Source organism: Leuciscus leuciscus, assembly GCF_965113295.1.
Source record: "Leuciscus leuciscus genome assembly, chromosome: 6".
In the NCBI taxonomy this organism is placed as follows: domain Eukaryota; kingdom Metazoa; phylum Chordata; class Actinopteri; order Cypriniformes; family Leuciscidae; genus Leuciscus; species Leuciscus leuciscus.
In genome coordinates, this window is record NC_138730.1 from 30940438 (window position 1) to 30955427 (window position 14990).

Here is a 14990-nt window from a genome sequence, read left to right on the forward strand (position 1 = left end):
CTCTCTTTCAAAAACAAAACAAAAAACATCCCACTATGGCAATGCATGGAGGCTAAAGGCAGGATTCTGGACTGACCCCTCTGAGATTAAATCTTATTTGAACATTATTCATGAATTGCTGGATGTACAGGCATAATAAATTCATCACCACGGTTTATGAAATGGCCGAGATACAATTTCAGTCACTTGATGTTTACAGCATGGTAAAGCTGTCTGACTACCTGCAGCACAGAAGTGTAGTTTAAAGATGGGATGGGGTAAATTGACTGCAAACAGAATCAAGAACAGAGCTGAAATGTCCTGAAATAGCATTCAGATGTGTTTTAAGTTGACTCAGCGACTAGTATGACGCCAACGGATACCTCAAACTCCAGGAGTTGTATTCGCTTGACAACATGCCATTTTCTTTCAGAGCATGCTAAGTAAATAACTACAGGCTGAAATTAATTAATGCAATGATTTCACAACAAATAATTGTTTTTTGCCTCTTTCCTACAGCATTACTGTGTTGATTTTTTTCTTCAAAGAATGCTAATGAGGATTGTTTTTCAAACGTTTTTCTGAAAAACCTCCCATTTTATTTCGGCGTGCAGAGAAAGCCTGAAAGTAGGTCACATTTTACATGTTTCTAGAAAAGCAGAATCGTTTGCATCTGAGGAGCAAAAAACAACAACAACAACAAAAAAATAAAAAATAAAAAAAACAACAAAAAATAAAAAACCCCAAGGCTGCTTGTAACTGTTACAGTAAAGAATCTGAGACCTGTGTTGATGATAAATGTGCATGTTAACATCAAATTTGCTAATGGAAAACAAATAGTAAAACTGGAATCCAAAAGATGGCTGGATTAGACATATAGGTACGTTCACTTTGAAATGAGTGTATTACAAAACATACATTCAGTAGATGGTTAGAGCCATGGTAAATTATTTTCATCTCATGCCTTTGCACAGAAAAATCTAATAGCTTTCTCAGTCAACTGTGCACATAAACAAGAATGAAACCATGACGGCTGGAGCTATTTTAATCAGAAATATATTAGATTGTAGGATAAAAAAAAAAAAAACTTCAATCTCTAAACTCCAAGTACAAAACAGTGAGATATTAACCCAAGATTTATATCTCACATATCCATGAGATAAAAAGGTGACACTATTTAATAACTTTTTATATCATCAATTTTTAAGCAGTACATCATATGCTTCAAAGATAACTAGTTAATACTGATTATTGTACAAATTAATGTAATATTTATAACTTTATATATACACTACACTTCAGAAGTTTGGGGTCAATAACAGTTTTTTTTTTTTTTTATAAATTAATACCTTTATTAAGCAAGTACACATTAATTTGATAGTGACAGTAAAGATATTTACAATGTTACATTTCAAATAAATGCTGTTGAATCCTGAAAAAAGTATCACAGTTTCCACAAAATATTAAGCAGCACAACTTTTTCAACATTGATAATAAGATTTTCAGCATCAAATCAGCATATTAAAATGATTTCTGAAGGATCATGTGACACTGAAGGCTGGAGTAATTGATGCTGAAAATTCAGCCTTGCCATCACAGAAATAAATTACATTAAAAAAATATATATAATAAAACAGAAAAGAGTTTGTAATAATATTTCACATTACAGTTTTTTTCTGTATTTTTGACCAAATAAATGCAGCCTTGGTGATCAAAGGAGACTTTTAAAAACATAAAAAAAAAATCTTACCAACCCCACACTTTTGAACAGTAGTGTAAAGTATGTAAATATTTTATTTATGACTTAATTCATGAAAGTTATTATAAAGTGTCAAAAAAAAACAAAAAAAAAAAACATTGTAAATTCAGGCAGTTTAGTCATAATAAATCATGAAATACAGAAATATTCAGATAGTTTATGCCTTCTCAAAAGGGAGGCTATGCCAGTTTACATAGGGCTGTTGTGATTGATTGGACGTCCTTCACTGTCTTGACAATTTGTTGAAGGGTGAAAACCGATTCCTGTCTTAGACATTAAGATAAACAACTCATATTTACAGACTCCCTGTGATTTCCATCTTCTGAATTTAGTGAGAATGTTTTCCCCCTTTGCAGTTGAGTCACATATATATATCGTGAAAGACTATGTGAAGGTCCTATAGCTCTCCATGACAACAGCATAAATTGCACTTTTTTATTCTGTTTTTTTTTACCTCGCACTGTAAAAGTTGCTCCTCATATATTGAGCGATCCATCTTATCTTGACAGAAAACTGATCTTTTTTTATGTTGATGCATATATGCAATTTTCACAGACATTTCCACACATTCCAGTTTTATATAAAAAGCAGTAATAAATGCTCTGTGTTGTCAAAGGCTGTAATTCTGTGGCTGTTTGTGTTGACAAATTCTACAACCCAAGCAACTTAATCAAGAACACTTAAGCAGTACATGTACAGTTATTCAATGCTGAGTGGAAATAATTGCCTCTAGATGTAGAGATAAACAAAATGAATTCATGTATTACAGTTACGCCTCGTCACATCATGTCTATGTGACTAATATGTCTAACAGAAAAGCAGGGAAATGTAGTTAAACCAACAAAGCTATTGAATCAGGTGACGTAAATGTAACTCTGTATTTGCACATAGATGACACGTAATGCACTCCTCATACAATACTTCAATTAAAAATGGACATTTACAGAGGAAAAAAGAAAAAAAGTGTTTCCTGCTGTTTTCTTAATGCGAGAGACATACAGCCAAGTGTGCTTTGATATCAGAACAGAGACTTCACTTCATAAGGCAATTGTTTTGTGGTGAAATGTGTGTGTGTGTGTGTGTGTGTGTGTGTGTTTTTTTTTTTTTGGTCTTTGCACTTTCAAAAAGTACCAATACGGGTGTTTATCAGTATATATCCAAGAAGCAATGTGAAGCTTTTCACGTTTTGAATGAGATGAGCAGTATTTACAAAGCGGCCAACAAACCTTTTCAAAACAATATTGTAAGCGTATACCATAACTTTAAGGTTGCCTTCTCAAAAGAGATTTCAATAAACATTAAAAAACCTGTAATGAAATTTAGCCATTCAGTTTGCTTTCATGTTTACCTTTTGGTTTAGCCATATCTCTGAATACAAAGGAATTTATATCCAACATTCTGGCAATTCAGTCCCACATTAAATACAGATATCTCACAATACAGGATTTGTAACTCCAGATAGAATAGAAAAGCACGAATTTGAATCTTTGCTGATTGTTATAACTGTTGGACCACTGTGCTCCGATACTTTACATCAGAATAGACTTCTTATTGTTGATTCTCATCTCGAACAATGACATCACCAAGAATAACTACAGCACCCGCACATATGTGCTAAGAAACCGTAGGTATATATTCTGACTTAAAATGTTCTTTTTCAAGGTTCATAGGTAGTCCACTTAGGAAAAACCCTCATAGTCTCAAAAGGAACCCTTATTCAAAGACACTATGTGGGTTTGACTGTAGGCTAGATCCAACAAGGTTTTCCCAGCAAGGGAATATTCTGGCAACGTACGGCTTCCGCATGGTATGCTCCTATCTCGGTTACAATCAAAAATTCTGCTTCTTACAATTGCTGCCCAAAGGAAGAGGGTTCAAAGACAATCTCATCCACAAACATTTACATGTACACTGACAATAAATTTATTTTCCCTTTCTCTCTCATCACATTTACAAATACATTCTCACTGGCAGGCACAAATGAACAACAGAGGCTCATTTGAACTAACTGCACAGCTGGCTGAGTTCTGGCTCTGTGGAGTTGGGGAGCTTGGTGTTAAAACTCTGGAGTGCTTCCCGTATTCGCACCACCTCGCTGGACGAAAGCTTGAGCCTGTGCCTCAGCAGGCAGGAGAAGAGGTCCAGCTGCTGGGCTCCCGGTGGAGAGAGCCGGTTGATGCGGTCCCTCATCTCCAGAAGCATTAGGAAGGCCGCATCCTGGGATCCCTGCGTGTACGGGTAGTCCAACTGCAGGATCAGGTCCTTGATACCCTCTGGATCAAAGTGCATGCTGTAGCCAAAGACCTTCAGACTGTTGATTTTCATGTAGCCCAGGTTGGCCGAGTGGTCATCCAGGTCCAGCGGCTCGTAAAAAAGTGTCTCATTGACGGCAGGATCATCAGTGATGATGCGACTGCGCAGGTAAATGTGCACCGTTTCGAAGAAGGACTTCCACTTGCTGCCAAGAGCGAGGGTCCAGTTATAGCACTGGAGTGAGGCATCCAATTTAGTTCTTTCCCAGTCTGGGAAGTCCTGCTGGTTGACGGGCATAAACCAGCTCTCGGAGTGGCTGCCCCCGAAGGGGTTGACATAGATAGCAGGCACGGGTTCCAGCGTGCTGTTCTTGGTGGAACAGATCTGGAAAGAGATCCCCATCAGCATGTGGATGAGGTTGGACTTGTTCTTGTTGCTCTTGAGGGTGAGCAGCATGCGCTTCCTCCACGCCGGGTTGAACCAGCTGCCCAGGCGCACGTCATTGCTTATGTAGATGGCATGGACCTCCATGCGGCTATCGAGCCTTTGGAGAAGGTAACGCATCTCTGTGTCTGGCATGTCAAAGTCAAAGTTGATGTAGTGGTCCAAAGAGTTGGCGATGTTGGGGCGGCAGAAGCCCATATGGAGGATGCTGCCTGGGAGGCATGTGCCACAGCGGGTGATGTTGTCCGGGGCGCAGGACAAGCAGAGGGTCCCCTCACCCACCCTACATGGCACGGAGCCCTGGCAGACGGCACGTTGCTCTGTGGCACAGATGCAGCCCTGCAGTTCCTCAGAGAAAGTGCCGTGCACACCATGCTCGCTGCAATACAACAGAGACTGGGCTTTGTTGAGCCAAAAACCCAGAGGTCTGCAAGAGAGAAGGTAATAATTACAGACAAGATTAGTTCCTGAAAAAATGACAGGCTAGGATTTACTAAATGGAGATAAAATCGAAAGATTTCTGGGCTTCGTTGCCATGAAAAATTGTTCAGCTAACATGTTAAAATTGTTCAGTCAGAACTTGACATCAGCCTTATTTTCTTTGTGGTAAATGAGGCATTCATTTCCTCTTGCTGATTGATACGAATATTAATTGAGTGCTGATGGCCTGTTCTTTGACAAATGCAAATTGTTCTTAACTAGTAGAGGAAGTGAGTCTTAAAAGCCTTTGGGGATGTGTGTGAGGAGATGGCACATTCTTTTCATTCTTTTCTATCCAATTTAGTGAGAGACAATTCACTTAAATAAATGCTCTTCATTATCTTCCAACTCACTTCACAACTGTTGACGCATACTTAATGCCATGCATAGATAAATAACATTTCTCACATCACATGCCCTTTCTGTCGGCTGCCTCCCTGTGGGATTTCATTTCATCTGGCCTTCCTTTTGTCCTGGACTCTCGAGTTTATTAATGATCTTATAAATCCACTAATGTAACATGGTCTTCTTTTTCATGAGAGCATTTGATATCAAGATGCAATTCAGGCGGTAAATAAACCACTAGGAAGTGCTCATTTATTCATGTTGACTCAGAGAACTGCATCTTGGTTCAATAATTAAGTACTGGTTGAATCTTCTATTTTGGTGAGAAATATCTCTACAAAAATTAATTGTATGTTAAAAGAGAAAAACTCAAACAAATAGAACTGCATTTCTGAAATTACTAATTGTGACCATCTCAGACTTGGCCAGACATTGCATTGAAGTTCTTAAACTTTTTTTGGGGAACATCAAACTTACATAGCTGACTGTTTGTCATTCAATTAACCCTAGACTTCATAAAAAAATTAAAAAAAACTACGAATACAAGGGGATCAAAATGACCTGGTTTATTTTTTTTGAAAGAAAAGACATCCTGATTTTATCTTTTTCAGAGTAATGGCATCTTTTGACTATTGTATGTATTAAGTGATGAAATCACTTTTTTTTTAATCAAAAGAATAGAATTAGAATAGAATAGAATAAAGACTGTCATTTGTCTTTTTAAAAGTTTTTTTTTTTTTTTTAACGTGTGACCAACAAATATGTAAGTGACATTACAGAGGCTCACATTCAAGATTTATAAGAAACACATGGAATATCAAGCCATTTTTTTTTTTTATTGAAAAACCTCCAAAAATGGCATTCTAGGGTAATAAAACTTTTCTTTATGAAACTAATGAAGCAACAAAAATGATTCCACTCTCAGTTTGGGTTAATTCTAGTGTGTTTTTCCTTGTGCAGTGTTACATGTGACAAGTGAAAGTCTTCAAGTTGAAGGATGCTAACTACAACCTGTCCCTCGCGTGGAGCTCTTGATTATAGTGTGTGCACGCTGACCACTCTTCAGAAATGTTCACTCTATGCAGGCACCACGAGGCATAACGTTCACTCACTTTAATATCATCCAGCCTTATTTCTCATCTCTCTTTGTTTTTCCCCACAAATATCCAGCAACTTTTTCTTTGCATAATCAAAAATAATTGATAGCCAAAAAGCCATAGTCTAAATAAGCCACACAATGTTGTATGTACTGAGAGTGAAACAGCCAACTGTCTTATAGACACAGAAACACAAAGACAAATGTTTGAATGCTAAAGTAAGCTAAAAAAAAAAACGTATTAAAAAAACACAAAAAAAACATAATTTGCTCACCCTCATGTTGTTCCAGCTATCTGTTTAATTGATGCTTTCTAAAATCCACATTGCACATGCTACCTTACATGATTTGCAAAAACACCAACAACAAAAGATCATATGGCCTTGTACCTTTCTCTAGGCAGACTGATCTTTGGCTGTGTAGGACAGCGCTTGCTGAGAGCGAAGAGTTTGCGCACTATCTTGATGGCTTTTCCCAGCACCACTTTAGTGCTCGCCTCCAGGAGACCATAACGTCTCTGCAGGACCAGATCTGACGTCCAGAACTTTAAGATGGCAGAGGTGTTTAAAAAATGATCTGTTGGCAATTTCTTGAGAAAGGCCTTGAACTCATCTGAAAAACAGAAGGAGAGCGAGAAATGTTATTATGGTTATTATTACTGTGAAACCTTGGAGAAGGTGAATAAACTATATTGAGCTGTTATGAGCTTCAATAAGAGGACATGAAATGGCTCATGATATGAATGCATGAGTTATCGAGCGACTCATTGTGGGTGTTGTTAGGGAAAAAACAGCAGAGACAAAAACGTTAATCACTTGACTCGCCAACGTATCACCAAACTATATAGCAGCAATACAAAGTGAGGTTTTATTAAAACTTTTGACAATCACTGTGCACTGCTGATTGATCACTACTTGAAATAAGGACAAGCTAATCTGTCTTCAGCACAGACAGTTTAGATGAAAAACTCATAATTCTTAACAGAATTTCCCAACACCTTCCATCCATTGTACAAGCTGTAAACAGTGAAATATTAGCAGAATGATCAAATTCGAGTTATCTAGAAATGCATTTGGGCCACTTAAGACATGAGCATCCCTCAAAAATGGAGAGAAATTAAGACATTTGCGCAGCTCTGAGGAAACGAACCCCTATCCCTCACTTTTTCATTGTAAGGCCATGCAGAAATAGCTCCATTGGTGTCACAGGGCATTACAATGTGCAATGATCCCGCGAGCGCTGAGCCCATAGGCTCCCACACACAAGACTAAATCACAGAGATAACATTAGCATTGGCTTAGACTGTCAGTTAAGCTCAGTTTAAGCTCCGTTTTTCTTCTCTTCCCTATCATTTTGTCTGTGCATGTGTGTCTGTTTGACTCTGACAGCAGAAGAAAAGCTTACAATGACCAGTGTCACAACATAATTGCATTACAATTAACAGGGTGGTCTGGCAGTGCATAATCATGTTGTTTGCTAATTTGATGTTGGTTATATAAAACTAATAATGATAAATGAGTGACAGTTAACTAGACAGTTGACGGCACCCATTGACTTCCATAGTATTTTTTTTCTACTTTGGAAGTCAATGGGTGCTGTCAACTGTCTGGTTACCAACATTCCTTAAAATACTGTCTTCTTTATTCTTTAAAATCTTATTTTGTGTTCAACAGAAGAAATAAACTCATACTGGTTTGGAACAACTTGAGGGTGAGTAAGGACAAAATTAAAATAAATTGGCAAACTATCCCTTTAAACTTCTCTGTCACGTCTTATTACGCTTAAACTGTCAAATGCACACAAGGTTATGTCAAAATCACATGTGTATATTAGATCTGTGTATTACAGTGAAAGCAGTGTAATATTAACAGCATATATAGCAGTAGGTACTGTATATGAATCAAACAACAAAAGAAAAACAAAATCACTCACTGCTCTTGATTGAATAATTTTAGTAGCTTTTATAAGAATAGATTTTTTTCTTGAATGCTTGAAAGGATTAGTTCACTTCAGAATTTAAATTTCCTGATAATTTACTCAAAGGAACAGGAGCAAACATTTCATCCCATTGCTATCTTCAGTGCACCTGTTGTTTTTAATTCACTTTAGATTTGCACTTTTTACATGATGCAAAAAAAAAAAAAAAAAAAAAAAAAAACGAGGCATTAGACTTCTGTAGTCTGTACTGAATCCGGTGTACAGCCAGCCACCTTCTTGCTCTTTTTCCAAATTCCTGCGGCTCTACGCACCTGAAGAATTTTTTTTTTTTTGTCAATTTAGAGCGCAACAATTTATTCTAGTTTTCCTGATAATATACTCACTCATGCGCATCCACAACTTCACGCATTTCGTAGTCACGTTGAAAAGGTCACGCATGACGTAGGCGGAAGTATCGACCCAGTGTTTACAAAGCGAATGTGCAAAGACTAAGTCAAAAAAAGGTAAAACAACGATGTCGAACGATTTTGAAGTTGGAGGAGAAAATGAGATGGAGTTTTCTCTTTGTAAACACTGGGTCAGGTCTTCAGCCTACGTCACGCGTGACCTTTCCAACGTGACTACGTAATGTGTGAAGTCCTGGACGCGCATCCCAAAGCTAGTGCTATTTTTTTAAATGACTGATAAGACCCTTATTCCTCGGTTGGGATCGTGTAGAGCCCTTTGAAGCTACACTGAAACTGCAATTTGGACCTTCAAACCCGTTGGTACTCGTTGACGTCACATTGCATATAAACAAACAAATAACATTCATATGATTTTGTGAGAAACAGGGATTGTTAACGTGACACTATATGAGCCAATTAGCAAATACTATAGATACAGACACTGCTTATGATTTATGGGGATTAAAATGGAGTGGATGGAATTTTACGATTATACGGTGGTTGTGTACACATACTGCCGACACACATTTATGTTACACCATGTAAACGTGAATTTTGCATAATAGGTACCATTAAAAATTTATTTATTCATTTAAAAAAATTATTACAGTATTTTGCTTTTTTAGTTATTGCATGTTGCACCATTATCTGATAAGTGATATCAATATTCTTATTAAAAACAAATGATTCAGTTTGGTCATTTAGTTAGAAAGAAGGCTTTGTGTTCCTTGACTGAATGAGCTCAATATCATTTCATTTTACAGTTATTGTATTCAGATTAATCTTACATCTGCACAGATGCTTTATCGCTTCATGAATCTGATCTGTAGCACACTTGCTTTCATTACATGATAAAAAAGCAAGCATTTAATATGTACATGTATATTCCAAACATAAGCCTACAGGGGCTGAGATCAGGGTTGTGGTATGCTATAATGCAACCCAATAAAACCATAGCGGTTCGTTCTGTACCTGATCATCCCATTCCCACACAACGGCATAAAATGTAGCCATATGCAGCAGTGCTTTTATTAGATTTTCTCACTCCCTCCCTCTCTTTCTCACTCTACCTTCTTTTGCCTTCCTACAGTCGAATCTCTCAATCTCTCTCTCTCTCTCTCTCTCTCTCATCTTTTCCCCATCTCTTTGTCTCCTTCTTGCCCATATTCTGCTGGAGATCTCATTATTCACAGTGGCACATTTACATTTTGAACTTTTCTTCCCTTTTCTGCCATATTCTGGCATTTATGACTATATGTTCAAATTTATGGACTATTTAGCCCTTCCTAAAAATGTCAGCTGGAATGATGAGGTTATTTTCCTCAAAACACATTCTCATTTTGTACATTAGTACCTCGAATTTCTATGAACAAGGAGAGATGGGAACTTACTGCTGGCTATGCACATTCAAGAACTAAACCGCATTCATGCTCATTATATAATGGTTAAAAAAAATGGACTACATTGAAAATTTTGACTTTCACTTAAAGACACACATAACACTGATTCCTCATGCAGATGTAGCGCAGGCCAGACCGCTGGTACAGGTGACAATTCTCAAATGTGTTTGTACAGAATTAGGTCCCTTTAATAGAAAAGGTAGTTGTGTGTACATGGTGAGTTTATCCTGTAAAAACAACAACCCTTTCGTTGGATCACGGAGGAGAAAACTTGACATTTACACTTTATCTTACAGTTATTTCTTATATTGCATCCTGTGTTGCATCTCCACATGGTATGGACTTTAAAAACTACAAAGACAGCTGGAGGAATAGGAATCAATGCTGTCTGCTGATGTAACTATAGACTGTCAACTACAAAACTATCACAAAGTATCATCACTGAGAATGGCCATAATGTCAAGATAAGAAAGAATATGCCAGAGTTGTTATAACAAACAATCAAACGATTTAATAACTGAACCAATAAATTAATAATATAACAACAAAAAATGAATAAATAGAGGAACCCGGGGAAGTTGACAAGGATTGTATCTCAGGAACTAAGGTTTTCAGTAACAAATCCAATTATTTTGTTACCTTTTACATTTGCATTGTTTTGTGTTTCATAATTGTTTAACAGTTTAAATTGTGCTTTAATCGGCTGTTTAAATGCCATGTTTCATTGGGACAACTTGCCCCATTTGGCAAAAGGTGAAATGAACTGTATTTTAAAGCAAAAGGTAAAATCAACAGTGGAAATGATTTTAAATTATGAGCCTACATAGAAATTGACTATCAAAAATAAACACACCCAGAGAAATATTCACTGGAGTAAAAAAAGTATGACAACTAGCCACGGTCTCCCCTATAGTAATTTCACAGGGAAAATCTAACTTGGCTCAAAGACAGCGAAACTATCAGATCTCCAACAAAGTTTTTCTTAGACAGCCACGATTTATTTGAAATGAAAACTCTTTACCTCTAGTTGTAGTACACAAACCCAGTGCAACTATTTACGTTCTCCTTTATTTTAGATATTCAGTTTCAAAGTGCCTCTTAGACTTCAGCTAAATGTGTTCAGTTTGTGCATAAAGCTCCAGTGATCTGCCTTTTTTTGAGCGTAAGACAGCTGTCTAACCATGCCAAGCGTCCCTGCAGGTATGGCCTGATTTAGTTTTGTAATTATAAGCAAACCATCAGTGCGGTGCAAACTATTCTCAAGTAGACGCACTGAGGAACTTAAAACTTCTGATATCAGGCTGAAAGCAGATGCGGGCGATATTGTTGAAATTACCTAAAACGGCCTCATACATTTTTTTCATCAGATGCAAATAGGGCTTGCAAATTCATTATAGCTGTAATGAACTGTTTTGCATCTAAATAGAGAGAAACATAATAATCAGCTCCAAACTCCACAGAAGTTGCATTTTGTGCAAAGAAAAATACAAGTTGTATGGAATTAGTTTACAGTCGTTTGAAAAAACTGTTTAAAAATAAATGAAACTGTTAAGTCAGGACAGAGAAGACAGATCCAAGGATGTACCTTCTGCCCTTCAGCTTATTATTGCTTGGATTTTTTTTTCTTTCTCCATGAGAAAGCAGGACACCTGTATAATATATTCAAATGAGCGCTTTTCGCTCTTCATGGGAGGAAGCGTTCTTGTTATCTTTACCGGACACCCTCCAGAACAAACAGTGCCGCCTGGCCTCTATACGTCTTTTATATCTCCAAGTGGAATCTGATTTTAAAGCCGGTAAAAATGTGGTGGCTCCCAGAGGACAGGGCATAATTCACAGATTGATCAAAGCACAGGTAACAGCGGGATGGCTGAATTACGGCTCGCCTGGAGATACTGACTAGTGACAGGGTCCTGATTAGACATTTCTCGCAGTGTTAGAACGAAATGAAGGACATTTGCTCTGTTAATCAGTCAACCGGGCACATTTTTTCCCTGAACATTAATGCAGAATTGAGTTTTCCCTGTAATTGCAGAAGAAGACATTTATGACATGAACAAGACACCGTTTCAAGTCTGTCGAAGGAACCGAGGTAGTAAAATAAGCCTGGCAATCAGACAATGACAGATTTTCATGGACTCACCGATTTAACACATTCCAATGACAACCACATATGTATGTGTTGTTACATTTCTAGGCATCAGCCCAAGCCTTTGAATCATCCTTTACTGACAAACAACAGTTGGTTTTGTGTACTGTATATACAATGTTAATCTCGTCAGTGAAATTACTGCATTATTTTTACCCAAACCAGTTACACGCAAACCACACCCTGCTGAAATGCAAAATCACTGACAAAATCTTTGTTAACAAACTTATTTATTTTTTCCACAATAACAAAGATGGTACAAAAGGGAATCACGCTAATTAAAACAACTTGCATCTGCTCAAAATGAGGTGAAGTGAACTTGAACTAATGCTACGTTTACCTCGGAAGAAGGAATTAAGAGCTGGGAATGATGTCACGCCCGAGGTGACCACGTTCCAGTACACAGGTAGCAAAACTAAGATGGACGCGCCCAGGCAAACCTTTGTTGTGCTTGCTCTTTCAGAATACAAACACATAAAAAAGTGGTATTTTGCATAGATAATGCCTAAGTATCATGTCCACAAATAGAGGTTGGATATTACTGTGTGTACAGACAAACAGAAGTGCTAATAAACAGTATTTGACTACTGTTTCACTGCGCTGAGCAGCCATATTGCATTCTGAAGTCAAGGTTGGTGCACTTGGACAAATGGAACGCACCACAAGTTAGGCCTACGTGTTAGTCAGAATGTGTATGTCCAGTTGTGAAGACAAACATAGCAGCGCATCTAAAACACGGACAATGGGTGTGTCTCAACGTTGCTCTTGGTACTGACCGTCGACCATTTGTAGTGCTGTCCGTTTGTCAAAATTGTTCTAATTCACTGATATCAGTCTGTTGATAAATGCCAGTGATGTATATGCGAGTACTCATGTCACCAGTCATTAATAGGCTATAGCTTTTTACATTTAAACTGTAACCCTTCTCATGTATGATGTGGCTTGTATGTTCATTGTTCTGTAATTATAATAACAAATTACTTTTATTATTATTCATTTTATATTTACTTATTTTTAAATCAGTACATCTTTATAATGCAATGTACAAGGGCAGTTTTCACATGTTGTTATAGTTTCATTTTGCACCAAAATGTTGTAAGCCTGTACTAAAATTGGATGTAATTTAGCCTGACTATAACGTATGAATGTGACATTTACTTTGAAAGATGAAAACTATGACTAAAACTGTGAAAAAACAACAACACTTATATATATTTGCCATTGTGGGTATGTTCAAAATAAAAACGCCAAGGAATTTTTTTTCCCCGTCCAACAAAGAAAAATAAGGAGCAATGCAACATCTTTCTTTACATGCTAAACAAGAAATGCAAAGCGAGGAATGCTATCATAATTCATAGATGGCAACCTGTTGAAAGAGTCTGTATAGCTTTTAGAATAAGAATGAACCGTCGCTTGAGCTTTTCTCTGATAAAATACTGTTTCCTCCACTTCTGCTGTCATCAGAGCTCCAAAGCAGTCACTGAAATATACTCCTCTCTCTCTCTCTCTCTCTCTCTCACACACACTGTTGCTGAAACCTGAGCCATAAATATAGAGCCTTTAGCCTCTTTGTCTTGGTGCTGTGCACTGCGATCGCTGCTTATGGTACTCCGGTGTGTGCTTTCAGCAAGGCCAGGCTGTGTTGTTGAGGTCTCAGCCTCCAAAATCTCATAAAGGAGATCAATCCTAACTAAGACAGTAATTTTTGCCAATCAAAGTCTGGAGAGGAGCATAAAACACTTGAAATGCTCGCTCGTATGTTGTGAAATATAGGCAGCCAGCATTGTGGCGCGACATAACGTAAATTTATAATTATATCCACAGTCGTAAAAGTACACTCACAAGAGAGAAAAAAGGAAAAGATTGAAAGAAGAAAAAACATGTTTACTGTGGGTTCCACAGAAGAGTACTCAATTCCGTTAAACATGTAAGCATGTCTTTTTATAGTTGATTTTAAAAGATTTATCTGCCAAGCTAGGAAATGTGACACAGATTTCTAAAAGCGTACATAACCATATTGCAGCCTGGGTATTCTTGGTTTAAGTAAAATTATCATTTTAATCACCCCATACTTCTAAGTTAGCAGAAATGATAGTGCTGCTTGTTTTTCTTAATAGTCCATTACCAAGTAGCATATCAGGCCATCGTGTCATTATGAGTTTGAGGTGCACTGAGGCCTGGTCTGAACTTAAATGGGGCAGCAGGATGAATGAAACCCTTAAAACCTAAAACAGGCATCGGTGTGTGGCTGCAGCATATGCATCAAAACCGGATGGACTGTTCTGTCATACAAGCCACTGCTCGCATCATTAAAGAGAGGGAGAAATTACAATGTGTGACTTCCTTGAAATATAAATGCTTGTGAGTTCGGAAACTAAAGTTAAGTGGCAGTTTTTTTTCCTAGGCTGGAGGATAAGTTTGCATGATTCTGTTTAGTTGCAAATTATTGAGGCTCAGCGGGGCTCTGGCTGTACTTGGCATCCACTACCAACTTATTAATAAGAAATAATATTATTTGGAGCTCTCCTACAGCACGGCAGGAAGACAGGTAAATAATCTCATTCCATTTTCTCAATTTTACACAAACTGTATAGTGTTGTCTGTATTCATAAATCTCGACCAGCAGTGAACCCAGCTACCCAAGTAATTGTAAGAAAGAAAAAAAATTATCCTCCAAATATTCCTCTTTAATAATAAATTT

General features: G+C 37.4%; 1 protein-coding gene and 1 long non-coding RNA gene across 2 annotated transcripts in view; both read right to left on the reverse strand.

Annotated features, from left to right (window-relative positions):
- The window catches only part of LOC309500905, a 197969-nt gene that overhangs the window by 68750 nt on the left and 114229 nt on the right, over positions 1-14990 (reverse strand). The gene's annotated exons all lie outside the window — the stretch shown is intronic.
- The window catches only part of brinp2 (bone morphogenetic protein/retinoic acid inducible neural-specific 2), a 92030-nt gene continuing 78790 nt past the window's right edge, over positions 1751-14990 (reverse strand). The window contains exons 7-8 of the mRNA XM_082172628.1: positions 6746-6968; positions 1751-4862 (exon numbers count right to left, since the gene is read on the reverse strand). Coding sequence (XP_082028754.1) covers positions 3743-4862; positions 6746-6968 — 1343 coding nt within the window. The 3' untranslated portion in view covers positions 1751-3742. The remainder of the gene's footprint in view (positions 4863-6745; positions 6969-14990) is intronic.